A 24144-nucleotide genomic window follows, 5' to 3' on the forward strand; every position below is an offset into this window, starting at 1 on the left:
GGAGAAGAAGGTGACAAAGCCCCTAGCATGGAAGAAAAAGTGGGGAATGAAGGAAAAGAGGTTAATGGCAGTGCCCACAGAGCTCATGCCCTAGGAGGCAAGTAGGGGAACCCAGAACTGAGTGGAGGGAGGACCGGGAAGGAGCACAGATCCCTGAGAAGGTGGATGTTGATATGGGCAGCATGGGAATGTGCACAGAGTCTCTGCTTGCGGGTAGAAAATGTGGAAGCCTTCTGAAAGGAGGATGGGGACAAACAGAGCTGCTACTAGGACAGAGGAGAATGCGATGGGAAGGAAATTGTAGGAAGACCCTGAAATAGAAACAGGAGGGTGGTGCAAATGGCCTTGGGGAGAAAAGAGTGATGCAAGAAGCCCTTGGTGCATGCAGTAAGCTCAGTCTACACAAGCTAGGACCTGTGCACCCCCCAATTGTCCTATGTGATGTAACTGATGTCCTCATTATCCAAATGAGTTTAATCTTTATGAACCCTACCAAGTGGTTGGACTCAGTATCTTGGTATTATTACATTTGACAGGTAATGTGGAGTGTGGAATACTTTGTATCATTTCAGTTTGTCTCTACAACAAATGTCTGCTTCTTCAGAGTACTGTCTACCTCAGGGCTGGGCAGGATGTGGCCTGGGGGCCAGATCTGGCCCCCAAACTGCATCTGACCACTTTCTATTTGTGTCCTGCTGCCCGTACCACCGAATTTCCAGGCACTGGCTCAGGCAGCAGGATCCTGTTTAAATGGCTAATGGCTCTCAGTCCCAACGCTATCCTGGCAACCTCAAGCCCTTTAAATGGCATCAGTAACCCTAGGCGGCTGCCAGACAACGTAGCAGTGGCGGAGCCGGAAGCCCTTGCTGTATTTTTTATTCAAAGCCTCTGGCCTCAGACAACTCTGGGGGGAGGCTAATCCCCAGCCCTGCCCCATTCTCCCCAAGCCCTGCCCTGTGTGTGTGTGTGTGTGTGTGTGTGTAGCCCAGCCTGTGACCTCATATTAAAATTCATTAAGTGGCCTCCCTGCCACTTTACTTAGCTAAATAAAGAGACAAGGTAGATGAGGCAATACCTTTTAGTGGGGATGTAGAATTTCGATTAATTGGCTAATTGAATAGTCAGTGTAATTTGCATCGACTAGTTGATTAGTCGATAAGGGCGCCTTTGCCTTTGAAGGAGGCCTAGGGCCGTTGCTACGCTTCAAAGGTGAAAGCTCTGCGGGAGCATGGGGCCATTGGGGAACTCAAGCAGTCCCCCACTGGCCCGTGCTCCCTGCAGTGTTTCAGAGTGGCAGCGTTGCATAGAGCCCTGGGTCAGCTGGGAGCTTTGATCCCGGGCTCCACGCAGCATTGCTGCTTTGAAATGCCGTGTGCAGCCCAGGGCCAGCTGCGGACCGGGCTACATGCAGCATTTCTAAGTGGCAGACCCTGAGTTCCATACAGTGCTGCCACTTTGAAGTGTTGCATGGATTGCAGGCCAGCTGGGGACTCCCAGCACATGGCATTTCAAAGCGGCAGGGGTCTGGTCCCACGGTTCTGTGTGGTGGTGCTGCTGCTTTTATTCATGGATAGCCGAATCCAGGGATGTAGATATGGATGTCCATGGCTCATTTTTGTGAATGCAGATGTGGATACAAATTTTGTATCTGCTTAGGGCTCTGTGTGTGTGTGGCCCACGAGATGTTTTGTTTACTGTTGCCCACCCACAGGTTTGCCAGATTTTGCTCGTTTTCCTCCATGCAGCTTTTTTTCCTACTGGTATTACAAAAGTTACATGCACTGAAAGCAAAGGCACGTGAAGAGAGGTGCATGCTGACTGCACACAACTCTGACAGTTGTGCACTCCTTCTGCATTCGATCAAAGTGCTGCTATGGTTCAGTTGGCGCACACAGCAAATTCTGGGTACACAAGTGCTGTTAGTAAGACTGTCCTATCCCAGGAGACTCTCTGGGTTACGGCAATCCTGGGGCCCGCTGAGATGAAGGGCCGCTCACGTGACACCTCCCTGCGATATGACCTATGTGTTTAAAGGAGTTTGTTGCAATTTTTAATATAGCCGAGCACTTGAGATTGACATCCAGGAGGTAGCAAAAGCACCTATTGTTCAATTTCTGTAGGCGTCTGCTTTCTTAAATGGCTGGCAGAAGTGATGAGGCTGCATGAGAAGTGTAGGTGACCCATTTTTCTGAAGTTCACGAGTTTTGAATAGTAAACTCATGAGACCTGTATTGTTGTAGGATTTGTGAAATCCTTTTTGTCTGTGGATCATAGCTTTGTGCAAAAGAGAAGTGGAAAACCTAGCTGGGGAAAGCACCTTTGAACATAATGAATCTAATATATTCTGCTTGCAGGGAAATCTCCTAACTTACATACAGAGGTGGAAGCAGTTTTGCCCGGAGACCCCCAGACAGCTGACAACCACTCTCCAAAGCAAGTGGCCCAAGTGCGAAGTTCCTTGCAGCTGCCATTTAAAGTTCCTACTATCAACAAGTCACAGAAAAATACCAAAACAGGGGAACAGCTTCAGCAAACTGAGGAGGAGACTGAGGACGTTGGGCTGTTTATTCCGCTGGGTAAGTGTTGTGCATGAGAAGGGCCTGTGACTTGGTGATATAGCCCAACTGGTAATTCTCTGGAAAAGATGTAAAAATCGGGGGTAGGAATCCAGCCTTTGGATTCAGCCATTTGAATGAAGAATTACACTTCTGCACTGTAGTTCAGTAGCTGACAGCCTGAGGGGCACAGGGAGGAGCATGTTGAAACTAACTGGAGTTGATCCCTGCAGTGGCCTGTGTCACTTATTGCTCAAACCCTTTGAGCCTGAGAGAAGAGCTTGGCTGCAGCTCTCCTCTTCTCCTGAGTCAGCAACACACTGAGGCTTAAGAAGCATGTTAAGTCTGTTATGTTTTCTAACCTACTGGTGGCGGGTTCCAGAGTTTTCCTGATTTGCAGCCTAACTGCATGGTTGTTGCATGGCAACTCCTTCAGTAGGAGGGGAAGCGGCTTGTATGGCAGCTCTGGGGTGTCACTAGAGCACAGATGCCAAACACACAGCTTGCTCCATGATTTGTTCAGATTCTTCCAACTCTGAGTCTTTCATTTGAAAAGTGTAACCCTAGCGCTCATGGCTGTGAAGGACTCTTGTCTGCCTGACTCTGCTGTGCACTGCAGGCTGTATGTGGCTATATGTTTCTGTTCCAGCATGTGGGCTGAAACTAAAGATGGACTCCATCTTTTACCCAAGAGTATGACAGATTTTGGTAAGCTCAGAGAGCTGGTAGGTAAGGTCCTATGGGAAGCAAGACTGAGGGGGAAAAAACTGAAGAGAGTTGGCAGTTTTTCAAAGGGACATTGTTAAGGGCCCAAAAACATATTCCACTGTGTAGGAAAGATAGAACATATGGCAAAAGACCACCTCGGATCAAGCAGGAGATCTTGCATGATCTAAAAATAAAAAAGGAGTCGTATAAAAAATGGAAACTAGGACAAATTACAAAGGATGAATATAGGCAAACAACACAGGAATGCAGGGGCAAGATTAGAAAGGCAAAGGCACAAAACGAGCTCAAACTAGTACAGGCATAAAGGGAAACAAGAAGACATTCTATAAATATATGAGAAGCAAGAGGAAGATCAAGGACAGGGTAGGCCCATTGCTCAGTGACGAGGGGGAAACAGTAACAGGAAACTTGGAAATGGCAGAGATGCTTAATGACTTCTTTGTTTCGGTCTTCGCTGAGAAGTCTGATGAAGGAATGCCTGACACAGTGAATGCTAGTGGGAAGCAGGGCCGGGCCGAGTCATTTTGGCACCCCTAGCCTGGGCACGCGGTACCACCCACGGGTGCATGGCGCATGTACAGACTCGCCCTTCTAGGGTGCACGGGCCCACCCCTGGGGCGCATGGCGCATGTGCTGCCCTGCCCAACCCAGCCCGGCCACCGCTGCTGGGGGGGCCAGTGCTGCGGGAGCCGGGCACAGGGCGCCTGATGGCAGCCATAAGGGACGCCATGCGCCCCTTACAGCTGCCATCAGGCGCCCCCCCATTGGTTGGCGCCCCAGGCAGCTGCCCCGCTCGCCCACCCCTTAGTCCTGGTGGGAAGGGGATAGGTTTAGAAGATAAAATAAAAAAAAAAAAAGAATAAGTTAAAAATCAATTAGAAATTGGATGTCTGCAAGTCACCAGGGCCTGATGAAATGCATCCTAGAATACTCAAGCTGCTGATAGAGGGTATCTGAGCCTTTAGCTATCATCTTTGGAAAATCATGGAAGACCGGAGAGATTCCAGAAGATTCTATAAACAGGGAAATAAAAACAACCCAGAAAGCTACAGACCAGTCAGTTTAACTTCTGTGCCAGGGAAGATAATGGAGCAAGTAATTAAGAAAATCATCTGCAAACACATGGAAGATAATAAGGTGATAGGGAACAGCCATCATGGATTTGTAAAGAACAAATCATGTCAAACCAATCTGATAGCTTTCTTTGATAGGATAACAAGTCTTGTGGAGAAGTGAGTATACCTAGACTTTAGTAAGGCATTTGATATGGTCTCCCATGATATTCTTATCAATAAACTAGGCAAATACAACTTAGATGCGGCTACTATAAGATGGGTGCATAAATGGCTGGATAACCATTCCCAGAGAGTAGTTACTAATGGTTCACAATCCTGCCGGAAAGGAGTAACAAGTGGGGTTCCGCTGGGGTCTCTTTTGGGACTGGTTCTGTTCAGTGTCTTCATCAACGATTTAGATATCGGCATAGGGAGTACGCTTATTAAGTTTGCAGATGATACCAACCTAGGAGGGGTTGCAACTCCTTTGGAGGATAGGGTCATAATTCAAAATGATCTGGACAAATTGGAGAAATGGTCTGAGGTAAACAGAATGAAGTAATAAGGACAAAGCAAAGTGCTCCACTTAGGCAAGCACAATCAGTTTCATACATACAGAATGGGAAGCGACTGTCTAGGAAGGAGTACGGCAGAAAGAGATCTAGGGGTTATAGTGGACCACAAGCTAAATGAGAGTCCACAGTGTGACACTGTTGCAAAAAAAGCCAACATGATTCTAGGATGCATTAACAGGTATACTGTGAGCAAGACACGAGAAGCCATTCTTCCGCTCTACTCTGCGCTGAATAGGCCTCAGTTGGAGTATTGTGTCCAGTTCTGGACGCCACATTTCAAGAAAGATGTGGAGAAATTGGAGAAGGTCCAGAGAAGAGCAACAAGAATGATTAAAGGTCTAGAGAACATGAGCTATGAAGGAAGACTGAAAGAATTGGGCTTGTTTAGTTCGGAAAAGAGAAGATTGAGGGGGGTCATGATAGCAGTTTTCAGGTATCTAAAAGGGTGTCACAAGAAGGATGGAGAAAACTTGTTCTTCCTGGCCTCTGAGGATAGAACAAGAATCAGTGGGCTTAAACTGCAGCAAGGGAGGTTTAGGTTGGACATTAGGGAAAAGTTCCTAATTGTCAGGGTGGTTAAACACTGGAATAAATTGCCTAGGGTGATTGTGGAATCTCCATCTCTGGAGATATTTAAGAGTAGGTTAGATAAATGTCCCTCAGGGATGGTCTAGACAGTACTGGGTCCTGCCATGAGGGCGGGGGACTGGACTCCATGACCTCTTGAGGTCCCTTCCAGTCCTAGTATTCTATGATTTAGTATTCTATGATTCTGTCCCTTCCCCTGTGCTAGTTATAACATGCATAGGAGCAAGTCAGAACAGCAATGTTTCAGTGACTCATGGTTCCTATTTGTGTTCAGTAGGTGGAAAGCAGATGAGGTCTGTTATCTGCTGCATTCTAGCTTCTCGATAGAGTCCCGCTGCCTGAGTGGGAGGCTGAGGTCTTGTATTTTGAAACTGAATCATTTCTTGGTAATCCTGCAGAGGAGCAAGATGGAGAGGAAGGTGAGAGGAGGAAGAAGAGGAGGAAGGCAACCAAACGTAAACGCGAAGAGAAAGGCCAAGAAGAGGAGGCGTCCTTGGCTTGTGACATCAAACTAGATGACATGCTTGATCGCACCTTAGAAGATGGAGCAAAACAGCACAACTTGACTGTTGTCAATGTGCGAAATATTCTCCATGTGAGTGGGGTGGGATGGAGAATGTATGTCAATACTAAAAAAGGGAATAGACCCTGTGTATCTTCTGGAAATGTGCTGGCTAAGCCAAGCTTAGCCTATAGGATTTTATAAACAGGGTAATCCTAGTAGGGATTCACAGACTAGTCTGTCTGTTGTGATGGATTGTAAAGGGAGAGCTATCTATTGTTACAGGTGGAACTTATCCAAAACGTGGTCACTTAGTGTCATTAGCAGATGTTACTCTCTTACTTCCTGTAGTGATCTTTTGCCTTGATTGTACCACAGTCATAGTGCCCTGGGCAAAGGCACCAGCTGTTAAGATGGGATGAGAGGACATAGACTGCAAATGTACAAATGTCATATTTTCTGAGAGGGCTGGATTTCTTGGTAAAGGTCTTCAGGAATTCTGGTGGGATTGTTAATGAAAATGCAGTGTGCATAGCGACAAAAGTCGCTTCCTGTTTTTGTCCTATCATACCACTTCCACGTGGGAATGAATTGTAGTGGAGAGAAAATCTACATTGCCGTAGCTACCTAGTGCAACTCTTGAGTCAGTTGAGTCTGTAGCTGGGAGTGGGCAGTAATTTTTAATGGCGGGGGGAAGGGGGCATGCCAAGATTTTGGCAAGTGCTCAAGGGCTGCACTTCTGTGGAGGGGGTGTGGGGTCTGGGACTGAGGTTAGGTGCAGAAAGAAACTTGGGGTAGGAGATAGGATGAGCTGTGGAGTCTGAGAGGGAGTTTGGATGAAGGAGGGGCTTGTGATCTGGGGCAAAGGCTTGGGGTCCAGGACGTGGGATAAGGGTGTAGGAGAGAATTCTAGCCTGGGGGAGGAGCTCTAGCATGGGGTGCAGGGTCTGGGAGGCATTTGTGACCTGGGGGATGTGGGGAAAGGGATACACAGAGGGTTTGGGTGGTGGCCTGTGGCAGGCAGTTGGAGGGGGAAGAGGGCATGGGGTGTCAGAGGCAGGCTTTGGCTGGGAGGCAGTTACCTAGATGGCTCCCAGCCAGCAGCCCTGTGGGAACCTGAGAAGTTGGCTGCTCCATGTGGGGTCTGCTCTGGGCAAAAATGGGGGAAGAGAGGGAGAAGGCTTCACAAGCTGTCCCTGGCCTCAGCAAAATTTCTCAGCTCCTATTGGCTGGAAACTGGCCAATGGGAGCTGAGATTTTGCTGGGGGACGAGAGCAGCCTGCAAAGTCTCCCTCCTCGCTCGCTGGCAGTCCAGAGCGGAGAGCAGCCTGCTGTTTAATGAGTGAGTTGCTCTCTGCATAAGGGTTCCAGTGATGTGTCTTGGTGCCATATCTGGCCTGCTGGCAGCCTCTTGCCCACCCCTGGTCTGTAGCGAAGCGCTTGTTCTCAGATTCCATCATCCATGGGCTCAGCCTTGGGAACATCAGTGCTCTTTTCAAAATAATACATTATGCTGTTTATTTTAAGGGTTTCTTTGCATTCCAATCATGTTTCCTGCCTGATGGTCTCAGGTGTTTGTCCTTTGTCTATTCCCCTTCTAGGGAGAAGTGAGTGCCACTGCTTCTGTTTCAGGCACATTCACTATTCAGAACTGTGTAAATGTTAGAATGCAGTAAGTTTATCTTCATCTACTGCCTGGCATTAATGTGGTCGTTTCCTTCTGAGAGCTCAGTGCTGGCAGTCTAGTAACAATGTTTGGATTCAGGAGCTAGAGTCTCTGATCTGGTCTTATCGCCCGAACTTTCACTTTTTATGAGCTCTCCTTTGTTTTCAGTTTTGTTTTTTCTATCTCCGTTCTCTAGTTACCAGGGTGCTCTGAAATTTGGTAGCATTAAACGTGCCTGTGCCAGCAGTGCAGTGGAATAGATACCGTGCTCATAGTCTCTCACTTATTAGTATATGTTTTAAGACGCAAATTCTCCACTGCTGTCCCACTGTAGTTTTTCTCATGTTCTTACAACCAACACATTATGGAATTTTACATTGTGAGAAGAACAGAGCTGATGAAATTGGTGTGTATAGGCTGCACCATGTTCCTTCCTTCTAGCACTAGAGAGTTTCAGAAGTTCATTCTACAGAACCGTGGCGTGTAGTGCAGGCCCTGTCCTTTATCATTGTCACAGGAGCACTTAATATTTTTTTATCCTCTTCCCACCTCTCAATGCATTTTCAAGATTCTTTTGAGCTGAGGTCTGATTCTTCGCAACAGAAATTTTAAAAAAGGAGACACAAAGCCAATGTTTATGTTCCCGCAGGAAGTGATCACAAACGAGCATGTGGTTGCCATGATGAAAGCAGCAATCAGTGAGACTGAAGACATGCCCATGTTTGTGAGTAACAGGCTTTTTTTTCCTCTCCCCTGCCCCCCATTACTATCTACCTGCTTAGGGATGTGAATGACTAGTTGCTGCTTGCTCTTCCTGCCCCCCCCCCCGCTGCCTCTGTCAGAAAGAAGCCACAAGGGGGGGAAGTGGAGGGGATACTTCAAAGCAGCAGCGCCACGTCAAGCCTGGGGCCGGATCCTGGGCTCCACATGGCGTTTCAAAGTGGCAGTGCCGTGTGGAGCCCGAGGTCAGGGGGCAGTCGCCAGCTAATGCCGGGCTCCATGCGGTCTGCCGCTTTGAAATGCGGCGTGCAGCCCACTGTCCCCGTGCTCGCTGCAGCGCTTTCGCCTTTGAAGTGTAGCAATACCCCTGGGGCTGTTGCTACACTTCAAAGGTGGAAGTGCCCTTATCGACTAATCGAATAGTCCATGCAAATTGCATCGACTATTCGATTAGCCAAATAATAGAAATTTTACATCCCTAGTCCTGCTACCATCCCACGGCCTGGAGGGACCGCTCAAAGTGGCTGACTGTATGCATCTCTGCGCACCCCTGGGCGGGGGGAGCCTCATGTGCTGTCTTTCCCCCAGCACAATCTTGCGAGTTGCCAGGGTGGTGCGTGTAGTGCAGGCAGGGCGCAGAGGCACCCCCTCCACCAAGGGTTGCACAGTGACGCACATGGCCCCCCGCAACTGGCTGCTTTGAGCAGCATGTGAGGGCCTAGCAGGAAGGGAGCCTGCCAGAGGGTTCCGCTGGGCTACTGGCTGGGAGCTGCCTAAGGTAAGTGCCCCCTGGCCAGAGCTTGCACTTGGCATCCAAACCCTCTGCGCTCCTCCCCTGGGTCACAAGCCAAACTCTGTGCACCCCAGATCCTACACCCATATCTGCTCCGAGATCCTGCACCTCAGTCTCTTGTCCCATGTCACAGCCCCCTCCTGCCCTAGGTCACTACCCAACCTCCTGCACACTCTCCTTGCACCCCTTCTCCAGATCAGAATCCTCTCCTGGAGCCTGCACCCCCTCCTGGACCCTAATGCCCCGCCCCAGTTCACAATCCCCTTCTTCACTCGAACTCCCTCCCAGACCCCAGTGTATTACCCCAAAGTCCCTTCTGCATCGAATCTCCATCTCAGACCCTGCACCTCCTCCATTAATATTATAGAAGAGTGTAGCCCTTGACCACTTTCCAGATTCTTGGAGTAGCCCCATATCAACAATTCTTGCCCACTTCTGACCTATATGCATGGTCCCTTCCCATGCTGTTGTGGCTGTTGAATCTCACTAGTGATCTGATGTGGGGAGAAAATAGATTAAAGGATAGGATCATGGGAGTACTGGTATTTCAACATGTATAGACATCTTGAGAAGGTAACTGCTATGTTGGAACCTAACGGTTGGGCAGAATCGTCAGGTACCTGGTTTAGTGCAGATGCATCATGCCCATCAACAAAGACATTTTCTATAAAGACTAGTGGAAAGATGTTATAGATAAGTTTGCTGTCTTTTTAACTCTCTTAGGAGCCAAAGATGACTCGCTCCAAACTGAAGGAAGTTGTGGAGAAAGGAGTGGTGAGTATATCATTTGTCTCTTTCCCATGGGTTTGGGAAAGGGTAGAAGATGCTTTTCTGGCCTGTAGAGGCAATAGGAACTGTAGACCAAGGGTGCTTTTTACGAGCTAGTCCTAAGCCTAAAAGCTGTCAAAAGATGAAGAGTGTGCGTGTGTCCGTATTTGTGGTGATCTGCTATATATTTGAGAGAGTCATTCTGTTTATTCAAGAACTCCAAAACGGTAAGAGCCAGGATCACCAGATTCAGTATGCAGCATCCTTTTAGCCTGACTTAAAGCAAGGTCAGGATTTGGTTGTGCCAGGAGAATGGTATGTACCTGCAATGGGTTTGCGTCTCAGAAAACCAAACAGAAAAGAGACAGAATCACCACGCAAGTGAAGGGTTGGCAGGGTGCCCTCCCACACCTCTGGGGACTGTCCCAGCCTCCCTTCCCTTCATCATCAGGGAGCAAGGGGAAAGTGCACAGTTTGCTGCATTCTTCATTCTGGCTGGGGAGTGCAGGGGACAGATGACCCTGGACCTGCCCCAGCTGGGGGACATGCATCCCTCCCCTGGCTGTGTCTGCTGGAGCTTCAGTGGCTATGGAGAGGCATTTCTCACCTGGCTCCAAGCTGTTGAGGTGAGGGAAGGTTGGAGTAGTCCTCTTTGCCCAGAGAAGCTTGCATTCTGAACCCCCGATCCCCCGTCCCACCCTAGAGCAATGATTTAAATGAAGCATGGATAAGGATCTGAGCAACGCTGGGTAAATCTTTTAGTCTTAAATAAAGAAAAGAGGGACTCCCTGGAGATTAGCGGATGTGTACCACATCAGCGGTGGAGAGTCATGTGAGGAAAGTGCACGAAGTGAACAGGATAGCCAGTATAGGAGGGAGCTGTCCGATGCACGAATCTGCTGAGCAACTTGAAAGTGTGTCAGATGTTACTTGGATCACACAATTCAGATGATCCTTTTTGCTTTAACACTATCAAATCTGATGTTACACAGGCTATTAACAATGGTTTTATTTCCATTAGGTAATCCCTGCTTGGAATATTTCTCCAATTAAGAAGGCTAATGAGATCAAGGTTAGCATTGAAAGGTGAATCTGTGTTGCTTCCTCTCTCTGCAGAGTCTGGTGCCAGCAGATTTGCATCCCTACACAAGAACCTCCCATGAATATACTCATCTGATTTACCTTGGGCTCACATCCTTGGCTTTATTTCTCTTCTACTGTCCCATCTCCTGACTTACTTGTAGCTTGTTTTCCTGGTGTGTGCATTGTGGTACTACCCAGACACCCCATTGAGGGCGGTTGAATTCCATCACAACTCCTAACCAGGCTACAGCTGGACTCTGCCTACCCCAAAGAGTTTACAGTCTAATTTTACATTTGATGCAACAAGTGAGTGTAACAAACAATAGGCTGACAGGGTATCGGTGCTAGAAGCATGTGGTTTCATCCACTTGTATGTGCACTATAAGATACTGTGAGCTCATTCAGTGGCTTTTTAATATTGTAAGTTGGGTCTGTCTTTGCACCTCTGAATCGACCCATTCCACCAGCCTTACTTGGATGCAGTTCCCTTTCCTCTGGAGCCCCTCTCCTTATCTTGGCTCCTTCTCTGAGCTTCTCCACACATGCACTGTGGTATAGCGTTTGAAACTGTCACACGTTTAGCTTAAATCTGCAACGTTCTTATCTTTCCCTTGGCCCCCTGACAGCCCCCTCAGTTTGTGGACATTCCCCTTGAAGAAGATGATTCATCCGATGAGGAATATCAGCCTGAGGAAGAAGATGAGGATGAGACTGCTGAAGAGGTAAATATGGCTGAACAGAGCCGATTACATCCGCAAAGGGATATACATGTCTCGGCCATTCAAAGGTACCCAAATCTAAATATTCCAAATCCCTGCTTAGCTGCTGCCTGATTCCATAGGTGGCTGTGTCTGCTGATAAAGTCCCGTAAGTACCAAAAAACTTCCCCGGGGGCATGTGCTCAATCACCTAAATCCTGATGCCCAGGACCCTAGCTCACACCTAGATCCTAGCATGGTTCTCAATGGGGTGTTCCCCTACCTACGGGATCCAACCTGGTATGTATGCTCAGAGGCTGGCTTAGAGTATGTCTTCTGGATTATGACCGGCATGAAACCGAGTCAGATATCTTAAAATTAAAGGCATGTGCCCCCACAACTACTGTTGGGAGGATATTTCAGAACTTCACTCCTCCAATGGTTAGGAGCCTTTTTCTAAGGTACCTAAAAGGGTTTTACAAGGAGAGGGGAGAAAAATTGTTCTCATTGTCCTATCAGAGGTCAAGAAGCAATGGGCTTAAATTGTAGCAAGGGAGGTTTGGGTTGGACATTAGGGAGAAAACTTACCTGTCAGGATGGTTACACACTGGAATAAATTGCCAAGGGAGCTTGTGGAATCTCCATTACTGGAGATATTTAAGAGCAGGTTAGACACATGCCTGTTTGAGTGATCTAGATGGTGCTTGGTTGTGTCAGAAGGGCAGGGGACTGGACTTGGTGCCTCTCAAGTCCAGTGTTCTAAGATTCTGTGAAGTTCATGTCCCTGTTCCAGTGAATAGTTAAATATTTTATACAGTGTAGATTAAGAGCCATACCCCTTAAATCCATGGTAGGGCACTTATCCTGGCAGTGGGAGACTTAGGTTCAGTTCTCCACTCCTTACAGGCAGAGAGGTGATTTGAACCAGGGTCTCCCACATTCCAGGCGAGTGCTCTATTCAGTGGCCTATGAGGTAAAAGGGAGGTGCTGCCACAGCAGGAAAAGGGTCTGCTCTTGGTGTCTTCCTTGAAAGATGATCCTACTGACTTGGGGCCATTCTGTCCTTCACAGTACACTGAGGCTTTCAACTTCATTATGTTAAAAGAAAATCACTGGAATGAGAGAGTAGTTGAAAAAGGCCACGTTAGTGATTGCAAAACTATTTAACGGTTTAGCTTTTGTTTTGATCTGTAGAGCTTGTTGGAAAGTGATGTGGAGAGCAGTGCCTCTTCTCCTCGGGGAGCAAAGCGAAGTAGGACGCGGCGATCATCAGATATGATAGAGACAGATGAAGAGGGAGTAACCCTATCTGAGGTGCGGTTAACATCAAACTCAAGTACTTTCTAAAATAGCTTCCGTCTAATCCATAGTTTGTTGTTTGTTAGCATTTACATTATGGTATCGCTCAGGTGCGGATTTGACTCAGTGTCCCATTGTAATGGGTGTTGTACGAAGAGAGGGATACAACCTATGCCCCAAGAGCTTATAATCTATGAATAGCAGTTTATAAAGAATTGGTGAGAGGGAGACAGTTAAAATACATGCAGTCTACTATATATTTGTGAGAGTTTGTGCATCTGTGTGTCCATCCAACCATCTGTAAGTCCATTTGTTCAAGAACTTCTAAAAGGTAAGAGCTAGGACCACTAAATCTGGTATGCAGCTTCCCTTATCCTAATGTACAGCAAAGTCAGGTTTTGGTTTTGCCAGGATAATGGGATGTGCCTGGAATGGGATTGTTCCTCATCAAATGGAAAGGAAGGAGTGATATAGCAGGGACAGTAGTACTCATGAATGATCACAGGGGCAGCAAGCACCCGGGGAGCAGTTGCTTCCCCCCGCCCCCTGCTCCTCACCCCTCAAACCTGACTCCTGCATCCCCTACACCTCCAACTCCCTCCCCTGAAGGACCTGAGCAGTGCCAATTAAGTCTTCTAGTCTTACATATATTTTGTAGTTACATACATGTATTTATCTTCTCCAGCAGCATCTCAGCTGAGCCATTAGACATTGGCTGTTTTCTTGCGGGCATCAAGACAGAAGAGGGCCTTGAATAGGTTTGAAAAAGACATTAGCAACCTTATGCCTCATCTCAGGGCGAGTTTCCATGAATAAGGAATAGTGTGGGGGAAAAAGTATCATGCTATTTGTGAGGGCTGTTGGCTGTCAAAGATGGTATTGTGGGTGATGTGATAAGCGATGCGAAGGCGGAGAGTTGGGAAGGGCTGAGACGTTTAGGAGAAGAAGCTTAAACCTGATTTGGTGTCAGGAAAAGTTATTGGAGGGATTTAAAAAAAAAGGAGGCTCTAGTCAAGAGATGATCAAGGGATGATTTTAACAGCATCCTTTTTGTGTGATTCCTTCAGACCCCAGGTTGGGACTATGAGAGCAGATAATGCTGTGTGCTATATGCAGGTTGGCTTGGCTTTCCTTCACTTCTACAGAGTGAAAAGTGTATTGCGTTTCTTGAGTTTGTACTTTCCAAAAGTTAGTTCTTCCTAATCCCCATGTTCACATGACCCCAGCATAACAGCCCCTCACCCTCCAACAGCCTAGTTTTTCTTTTTTGAACGATACTCCTTGCAGTAGACAGGAAGGATATTGTGACACTCATCTTTTCTCTTCAGAAGACTGATTTAATCCTTCACCTGTGGCAGTGTGTGGCATCAAAGGGAACACTCTCTCCTGTCCTACCTGCCTTGGTCATTTGTCACCAATTTAATCTCGTTTAATTAAAATACTTCCAGAGTTGATCATTTGTGGAACTGATTATAGGTTTTCTCCTCTCATGCAAAGCTCTGAATAGTTACATTCCCACCACTGGGCTTGCTTAAAATCAAGTTTACCTGGATCTGGAGAGTCCATTTCCCCTGTGATGTGTTGTTGCATTTTGTATAGCGGTTGCACCTGATCGTCCTTTTTGTATAATGCCTTGCACCATCCCTGCCGTGGAGAGACTGACTTAAGTAAAATGTTTTTAATGGGAAGGCTTCTTTTCATTAGGTGGAGAAGATTTCTACTCCCCCTATTAGGCACATTAGTGCTGAAGTAGTTCCCATGGGACCTCCGCCACCACCGAAACAGAGCAAGGATAGCACTTTTATGGAGAAGCTGCATGCGGTGGATGAGGAACTGGCCTCTAGCCCAGTGTGCATGGATTCCTATCAGGTAACGTGATGACACTGTGGTGCAGGTAAAATGGTGTTATTGAAAGGTGCTTGTTTGATCTGTATTGTCTTAAACTGGTCTGCTGAGCGCTGCCAATTTATTAATTTTGCAGTCAAGCACATTGCTAACCCTGTATAATTCTCATTTTTAAGAATCTTAAAAATGAATCAGTTTTTCTTATTTATGTCCTTTGTCTACACGCTGCATTTCTCTCAGCTTGGGTAGTGAAAGTCAATAACATGAGTATGACATTTGTATTACAGGTTGAACCTCTGCTGTCCAGGACATTCTGGCTGTCTAGACAACATCCCTCTTTCGAAAGAGGGATATAAATTAGTGTAATCGAAAGTGCAAATGAAGCGTGGATTTAAATATCCCACGCTTCATTTGCATATTCGCATCTGATCGCTGTTTTGAAAAAGGATATTTTGAAAGTGAAACTGCAATCTAGACATGGTTCTTCTGGGAGGAAAAAAAACCTTTTTCAAAAGACCCCGTACTCCTGAAAAAGTGAGGAGGTACAGGATCTTTCGAAAAAGGTGTTTTTTGTTGTTGGTGTTTTTTTTTTTTTTTTTTAAAGTACTGTCTAGACTGCGGTTTCACTTTCGAAATACCCTTTTTCAAAACAGCAGTTGGACACGAATGTGCAAATGAAGCGTGGGATATTTAAATCCAGGCTTCATTTGCACTTTCGGTCTGCCTAATTTACATCCCTCTTTCGAAAGGTGGATGTAGTCTAGATGAGCCCTCTGGTCTGGCAACATCCGTGGTCTGACCAGAGACCCCAGCCACAGAGGTTGTTAGTGGCTGGGAGCTCAGCTGGCAGGCAGCAGGAGCAGGGCCAGGGCAGTGGAGCTGGAGCAGGCTTGGGAGAGTCTGAGGCCTAATCTCTCCTGTTCTGACAAACTCCCTCCTTTGGGTCCTGTGGGTGCCAGACCCGAGAGGTCCAACCTGTATTTGTGCTATATTGCTGAGGTTTTAAAATCCCACGAGAGAATGTTTCTTTTTAAAGTGTTCAAATATTTCCTTTGGCATTGTAGTTAATAAACCTTGCTCTTATAAAATGTAACCCTGCCAAATTTAAGTGGAGTGTGTAAATTGCTCCCTTTAGATGACCCTGTGGCTCAGCAGGGTGGCAGGAGGCAGTAGAATTGGGTGCAAGAGATGTAAAGGACTGGTGTGCTTCAGCTGCAGTGATACAGAATCTAAATAAAGTTGCACTGTCTTGCTTTTGTCTTGGAAAGGAGCTGTTGTGATTACTAAGCAGGAATGGACTGGAGAAACCAGCTGCTAAGGAGGAGAATGTTGAAGGGGAAGAGAGCGCTTGATGCTGGGGCGGGTGGGGAACCTTTTTTGGGTTGAGGGGCTGCTGACCCACACACAATCAGCTGCACAAAAGTGAGAAGCAAAAAAAAAACCCCAAAAACCCTCTCTTTGAAGTGGCCTCTGAAGAGAAAGGCATATTCCCCACATTCCCCTCACATACCAGAGCCTAGGGGGGTCCCAGGCTAGTAGATTTTGTGGGACCCCCAGGCTCTGGGGTGAGGCCAAAATGAGGGGTTCCGTGTGTGGGAGGGAAGGGGCTGCTGGGAAGCAGACTTGGGATGTGGGGTCTGGGCAGAACGGTGCAGGAGCAGGCTGGGAGTGGAACCCCAAGCCTCGGGGGCCAGATCTAGGCAAGCAGGGGGCCTTAGGTTCCCCTCCCCTGGCTTAGGGCAATAGGGTATGAGTGAGGTGCAACTTGAGACTAATTAAAGGTTACAGTTGGAGGGAACAACAAAGGAACATGAATCTTTTTGTGGCAAGAGTCAGATTTTTCGGGTTTGATGGTTTTGTGGCTGCATTGAAACGTTTGACATCGAAGATGTTCGAAGCAGAACGGGACGTCTGTGATTCCACTGAGCGCTCCCTCCATGTTTCAGTCTCTGGATGATAGCCTCATCGCTTTCCGCACCCGATCGAAGCGCCCCTTGAAGGACGTGCCTCTTGGTCAGTTGGAGGCTGAGCTCCGTGCCCCAGATATCACGCCGGACATGTACGATCCAAACACGGTAGAGGATGAAGACTGGAAAAGGTGGCTTGGGGGACTCATGAATGATGATGTGGAGAATGAAGGTACGCGGCAACTCCTGGTTAGTGCGTGGTGTTGGTGGCATTTCCATCTCTGGCCTTGGTTTAAGAGTTCTGTGGGAAGCATGAAGTGTTCTCTTCCTGTCTACGCCAGGTAGTCTCATGTGCCTGCTAGCTTGGTTAGTGACATGGAGATAGCAAGGCTGTTTGCATGCAGACTAACCTTCCCCGTGCTGCCCATGAATAGTAATGAGGGTACTGTGCATTTCAGCTGCACCATAAATACCCCACTCTCCTGTTTAACCAGCTCTGCTCTTCTTCTTGGTTTTTTCCCCTCCTTATGCTCCAACACACTTCCTGTATCAGCATCTAGATACTACAGGGATAGGGGTTTTAATGATGGATTGAGAAAGGAGTTTTGGCTGGCTGAGTCTGCTTATAGAGAGAGCTTTTAATGGCGCACAATGGACGCTGTTTGATTATGCTGGCTTCCTAGTGCCTTACTGTGACCAATTCCTGTAATGTGTTCATGGCCGCTCACCCTCTGGCCCTCATTCATCATATGAGTATCCTGGCGAGTCAAGTCCAAGACTGAAAACAAAGCCTATCAGAGTCTGGAAGTAAAATTCCCACAGCTCTCTGAAATGCTTTAAGTTAATATCTTGAACCTTTTACAAAAAGAGAGGAAGTTTGTGATGTGATTGAATCTTTTATTGAACAGAGCATTTGAGGAAGACAAACAGATGTTCTACCTGTCCTAAGAATTAATATAACTGCTTAGGTCTTAGTCTCATTTGTAAACTGTGTTTAACAAGGGCTGCTGAATGAAGCAGGCTAATGTTGACAGAGGCTGGAATCTTCTTAATGTGCCTCAAGTGGCAAATGCCCCGGATGCATCCCCAAATATGGCTGGTCGGCTGATTGGATCATTAGTTACCCTTTAAAAGCCGGTTTCCCCCCAGCACCGTGCTCCTGCTCTCCCTCCCCCTCTCTACTTCTCTCTGACAGGCAGCAAGGCAGGGGGAAGCGACTAGTCGACTATCCAATAAGCATATTGGCTGGTCGGCAAGTTGCTTACGTCCCTAATTAGAATAGTGGCATCATGCACTCATTTGTGCAAATGTAGATGATAGATTACAGCTAGTGGCGAGTCAGGCTCTCCATACTAAACAAGAATGGTTAAAATGCCAGGGAAAAAGATGAGGTGCTACAAGTGCAGATAGCAATTGAGCAAACTGGGACCCTGTTAAAACTAACGCTTAATCAAGCCCTGCCTCTTTCTGTCAGGTTACCCAGTAAACCCATTGTTTCCCCCCCAGACTGCCATTAGCACGTTTTCCTTTACTCTGATTTATGAAAATGTTTCAAATATTTATCTTGTTAGATGAGGCAGATGATGATGACGACCCTGAGTACAACTTCCTGGAAGATCTGGATGAACCAGACACAGAAGACTTCAGGAATGATCGTGCTGTGAGAATCACCAGTAAGTACTATCATTATTGACTCTCAGCTCCTTAGGCAGCGCTTCTGGGAGAACTATGTCCGTTTTCAGGACTCTTCCTGAGTTGGCGATTCTGTCTCTTCGGTTTGGTTTTATGAGGAGCAGTCCCATTTTCCTGGCACAACCAAACTAGTTGTCTTAAGTCATAAGAAGAAGTTATACACTGAATTTGGTGGTCCTAGCTCTTACTGTATGGAAGAAGTTCTTGGACAGACAGACACAGACAAAATGTTATGCTTATAAGAAGCACACGGGATCTTTTCTAGGGGAAAAGGCAATACGCCGTGTTTATTGAAAATACAAAATGAAAAGAACGAACACACGCAGACACACACAGACACACATACACATGTCCTAGTTACCAGTTCGTCGTGGCTCAACTCAGTCTTTACTGGCAAGGCTGACTGAGAGTCGAGTTCTTGTCGATTGCTATTCGAGGTTCAGCTTGCAGGACTGAACCCAAAATCTCATGGCAAGATATCCCCTTATATATGTAAGTTCCCACTTGAGTCTGTGCGTGATGCAGTGTCATGCTGCAGTCATCCATCCTTAAGAGGGGTTAATTTTTGTTTTCCAGAGTTATCCTTTGATGGTGATTGTCAGGCTTCCCTTTGGTGTGTCTACTATTGGGGGTCACTGCCTATCTCCAGGGTTGTGCCAATGCTGCTAATTCAATTCAGCCTCAGACACAATGGCTGTTTCTTGGTTATCTTTAAGATTTCCACTTGCACCTGGACATTTGTGATGGCTTTCACACTCACTCACATCCTCCACTCACACCACACAATTGTGCAGGGTATCAGACAAGATTAATGGTTACTAGAAGACACAACTTAGTTTGTGATGCCCACAAGGGATACAACTTAATTTGTAATGCTAACAGGAAGCAAGGCCTTACAGTGAACATTATTTGATCATGAGAGACAGGGTGAAATAGAAGCACACGGAACTTACAAGCAAGTCATTATACATCAAATCATTACACATCATACTTATAGTCTGTAACCAATCCTAAAATACACATTTTTGCTACAAAACTCTCTCAGATATCTAGTAGAGTCTGTTTTAGACAGAGCGGGATTGTCATCAAGATATTCTGTGGGTCTGGTGTGGGCATTAAGAAGGTTAAATGTGTCTCAGGCCTTCAGCTGTGAAGCAGGATCAAAGTTGCATCGTTAGTGACAGCCTGTGGGGAGAAATAGCATCTGAATGTAGATGAGAATCCTGTGATCACATTTGGAGGAAGCTGATCTTTTAAGTCACGTGTCCAGGAGGCGAAGCAGGGGACTAAGCTTGGGTGGTTGAGAGACAGGCTGTACTTGTGTGCTTCACGGCTGATCTCCTGCAAAGAGAGAAAATGTGAGCATCTGTGAAAGGGGTCCTTTTCTCCCCTCTTGAGTTGGAGGGTTTGCAAGTGTATGTCCTCTCTGAAAAGGAAGTCCTGCAAATTGCTGACATTGTTCTTACTGGATCATTAAATGTTTCTTCACACACATTCTCTTGTCTCTTACAGAGAAAGAAGTAAATGAACTGATGGAGGAGCTGTTTGAGACTGTAAGGGCAAGTCTTTACTACATAAAAAAATAACTCCCTGATGAAGTGGGTTTGCCCACACAAGCTCTCGATACAATAGATTTGTTAGTCTCCAAGGTGCCCCAGGACTGCTCGTTGTACATAAATAAAGTCGACCTTAGTTATGTTGATGTACAGCCGCCGCAGTAATTCGTTTTTGTGTGTCCGCTTTTCGTTCCTCACCAGGAGTGCTTGCACCGATTGAACTGCCACGGTGGGGCATTGTGGGACGGTTTCTGAAGGCAACATCAATCAGTGCAAGCAATGTAGTGCCCACACTGACACAGCATTGACCTAAAATGACATTGGCCTAAGCCCTACACCTTTCGCCGAGGAGTCAATGTAGTGGGCGAGTTCCATGGGTGGGAGCTGTTAGAGTAGATGCTTCCAGAGTTAGGTTGACTTAAACTTCTCTGTCGACCGAACTCTGTAGTGTATACCAGGTGTAAGTGAGAATTTTAACAATATGTGGGAGGCTTTCTGTCCTGGAGCTATCAGAGGGTGTCTGAAAGTGCCATCATGAACCAAAGAGAGGGGAGTTTATTGGCCTTCTCAGCATAATCTCAGTGAAAAGGGTCCTGTTGTGTATGTGCAACTGTGAGGAGGTTAAAGCATGTACCTCAGTGAAGACGTGTGTGCGTGCGTGCGCTGCAGAGGGCATCGCTATAGCTCCATTAATTTATGTTGAGCCCTAAGGCCCTCGGTACTAAAAGTAGTTCCTAGAACCTGAGACAGAGCCTTATACACCTGATGACTGAGTTTTATTTCTTTTCAGTTCCAGGATGAGATGGGTTTCTCCAATATGGAGGACGAAGGCCCAGAGGATGAAGATGCGGTTGCAGAGTCACGGCCAAATTTTAACACACCTCAGGCACTTAGGTATGACTATCTGGTCTCAGTTAAAACAGTGGAGGGTGCCTGGGCACCATTGAGGTGCTGCTGTTCGAGTACAACAGAAGCTCCGAGTTACGAACCCTGAGGAGATGGAGCTCGTTCGCAACTCTGAACAAAACGATAGGGTGGTTCTTTACAAAGTTTACAACTGAACATTGGCATGACAGCTTTGAAACTTTGCTGTGCAAAAGAGAAATGCTGCTTGTGAGCATCTTAATTCAAATGAAACAAGCACAGAAACAGTTTCCTTACCCTATCCAGTCTTTTTCAAACTTTCCCTGTATTTTGCGCAGGAGTTAACATAGTACTGTACTTTTTCTTTTTTATCTCTGCCGCTGCCTGACTGTGCACTGCCAGCTCCAAAGGAGGTGTGCGGGTAACTGGCCAGTTTGTAACTCTGAGATTCTGCTGGCTAATCTCCCAGTGCACCTCACTTCTTGAACCAGTGGATGCTGCTAGTCAGGAAAGAGTTGGCTTGGCAGAGTTGTGTAGGGGCACAGGAGTGAAGCGGCTGTTAGCTGTGGACGGTAGATGTCACCTTTTTGATAACTCCTAGCGGGGGCTCAACTGTAGCCAGTCACTTAGAGCTGATTTGGCTTCAGATCTCAGGACCCTTCTCTTAGTTACCTTTTGTTTTGGGAAATAGCGACTGACTCTTAAACCAGTCACACATTTGTGGGCTGACTATGAACGGCCGTTGGAATGGGTCTCCTTGTCTATGGGGCAGCTCAGCTCAAGACTAAGCTGCATCTGTTTGGGAAGGGAGCTAAAGTGACTGCTGGGCATCTGCAGCATTCTCTCCAGATGAGCAGTGCTGGAGGGAAGTGCAGAAATCTTTGGCCAGCTACAATGCAATCAAGACTGTACCCTCCATACACATTTCAGTTGTGTCCATTTCATGTGGGTGGGGTAAGTCGTCGTCCTCCAATTGGTTGTTTCTTTCTGAATATTATCCATATGCAATTGTTCTTCTGTAGGGAGATAGTTTTGTGGGGAAATGTCACCTGTTTGTTCCATTGGTTCTTTCCTGTTAGTATCTCGTAATGTCAGTGTCTTAGAGAGGCCTCGATTGTGACTAGTTTGGAACACGCGTGTGGGGTCTGTTGTGGAAGTGGAGCTGATCCTCATTGGGTCACAGGTGGGAGTGTTGATTGGGCTGTCTATAGAGGGCTGTCATCAAGAGGCTGATGCTTCAAGCTGTGTGCGATGACACAAGGCACGTCATGTTTACGTCACGGAACTGGAGAGCTTAAAGTGATCTCATTGGGACCGAAGATGACAACAGCCAGCAGCCATAGTGCTTTGGGCTATGAGCTTGTTGAGTCCCACAAGCTAAATGAAGTCAGGTCTGCCTTGGCTTAGAACTTGACTGATTTCTCGTTGGCTCTGTCTTGTGTAGGCTGCAAATCCTGGTGGGGTGGCCAGACCACACCTCAGGCCATTCTAGTCAGATTGTTTAAATTCAGCTTGAACCGGACACAGGATTTGCATTAACCATTTGAGACAGGAGACTAACTTTTGCTTTGGCCTGTTGAAGGACTATTTGTGTAGCTCACTCCAATTTCTGGGGTGGATGAAGGGATTTTTGTAAATACCCAATTGATAAAATCCTTTGGGTCCTTTTGAGATGAAAGGTGCTATAGAATAGAATTAATATATGTGCTTTCCAGAAGCTAGTTGATACACCAGGTCATTAGGAGCTTTGTCGATGAGTCATAGACTTGGCATAATGCTGTCTGCTCGATCCAAAACAGATTTGAAGAGCCTCTTGCCAATTTACTCAATGAGCAGCACCGGACAGTGAAGGAACAGCTTGAACAGCTGAGAATAAAGAAATCTTCAACCAAACAACCACAGGAGACGGAGAGGACAAAACCTCAAATTGAGAAGCCGCTTCAGACCTTAGTTTTGGACATTGGGCAGAGAAAGAGGCTACATCAGCAAATGCAGCAGGTAAGAGATGCGTGTTTGATAATTACCACGTTCTACTATCTTATCTCATCTTAATATTCAACCACAGGACGAAGCTCTTTCCATAGCAGGGTGGTACCATCACTTGAGCAAGATACCCATTGAAATAAGGTGCAAATTTTGTACCCTGGTACCATGACATTAGAGAATCAAATCTGTGCACTAAAATCTGGGGCCACTTTTTGGAATGAATTATAATCATCCCTCAGAAGTGGCTGCCAAGAGGCGAATTCCATCCTCCTTAACTAGACGTGGGCGCTGCCACAGTCATGCTCTCATCGGACTGTGTGGAAGCAATGATTTTGTTGTTTTCGTGGCCTTCTAGCAAAGGGAAAATATTGCCCTTTCAGCTGGAAACCATTCCATATAAAATGGGCGCGCAACTGGTTGAAAGTCCAGAGCCAAAGCAATTATCAGTGGTTTGCTGCAAGACTGGGGCCTTCGAGTCACCCAGAGCGACAGGAAGACAATGCTGAGTGAAAGTGGCTAGAAACCTGGACCTTTTGCTGCATTACTTCGTGCTGCCATGACACCAGATCTCTTCCTGCTGGCTTGGCGTGGGAAGGTGTCCTGTGCTAGAGGATGGAGTCAGGCAGCCTCCCCAGAAACCTTGTGAGAAGGATGAAGGATTTGATCTAGGAGAGCTTTATGGAGAGGTGCTGAGAGGATTCCTGCCCTGTCTCCCCACCCGTTATGCTGTTCCGGGGAGCCCCTGCTGTATAGGCAGAGTGGCCACCACAGATCAAGAAATGGAAACTTGCCAGAAGTGCCCCCCCCAACACCAGAACCCAGCAGCGACACGTCCTGCGAGTAGGGGATATCTCCAAAGTTATAAAAAAAAGTCCTGGCTGTCAGTGACATTGGTTACCGAGCTTGCCTGCTGACCAGTCTCCTCCTCCTCCTCATTCACACGGTTCTCCACGCTGCTGCCGGAGGCTGCCTGTGGAGTATCTCAGGAGGAATCCACAGGTGGGCGTGGGTTAAAAGTCTTGGCCAAAGTGGTCACAGAGGGGGCACCGTGGGAACTTCCCAGAGGCCCAGAATGTTGACTTGCACGGTGCTGCATCTGTAAATGAATATTTCACAAGAGCTCCAACACCACTATATCTAAGGGAAATTAGATTGGAGCATACCAGAAAGAGGTGGCATTGTATTAATGGGCAATGATGCTAAGTTGGTTGGGAGCGTAAAGTATGAAGAGTATTCTATGACTGAGAAAATGCTTTAAAAAAA

The 24144-nt window shown here is 46.9% G+C and overlaps 1 protein-coding gene across 2 annotated transcripts in view; it reads left to right on the forward strand.

Annotated features, from left to right (window-relative positions):
- LOC102445183 (GON-4-like protein) overlaps positions 1-24144 on the forward strand; it is a 54279-nt gene that overhangs the window by 1907 nt on the left and 28228 nt on the right. For both annotated transcript variants that reach the window (XR_012897487.1, XM_075907850.1), the window contains exons 2-14: positions 2355-2576; positions 5901-6097; positions 8320-8394; positions 9907-9957; positions 10973-11023; positions 11661-11756; positions 12927-13046; positions 14736-14900; positions 16823-17015; positions 18355-18456; positions 19988-20028; positions 20822-20925; positions 22695-22893. Coding sequence is in view for 1 of the 2 variants with exons in the window: in XM_075907850.1 (XP_075763965.1) it covers positions 2355-2576; positions 5901-6097; positions 8320-8394; positions 9907-9957; positions 10973-11023; positions 11661-11756; positions 12927-13046; positions 14736-14900; positions 16823-17015; positions 18355-18456; positions 19988-20028; positions 20822-20925; positions 22695-22893 (1616 nt within the window). In the remaining variant the exon portion in view is untranslated. The remainder of the gene's footprint in view (positions 1-2354; positions 2577-5900; positions 6098-8319; positions 8395-9906; positions 9958-10972; positions 11024-11660; positions 11757-12926; positions 13047-14735; positions 14901-16822; positions 17016-18354; positions 18457-19987; positions 20029-20821; positions 20926-22694; positions 22894-24144) is intronic.

The sequence above is a fragment of the Pelodiscus sinensis genome, chromosome 24 (assembly GCF_049634645.1).
Source record: "Pelodiscus sinensis isolate JC-2024 chromosome 24, ASM4963464v1, whole genome shotgun sequence".
Lineage (NCBI taxonomy): Eukaryota > Metazoa > Chordata > Testudines > Trionychidae > Pelodiscus > Pelodiscus sinensis.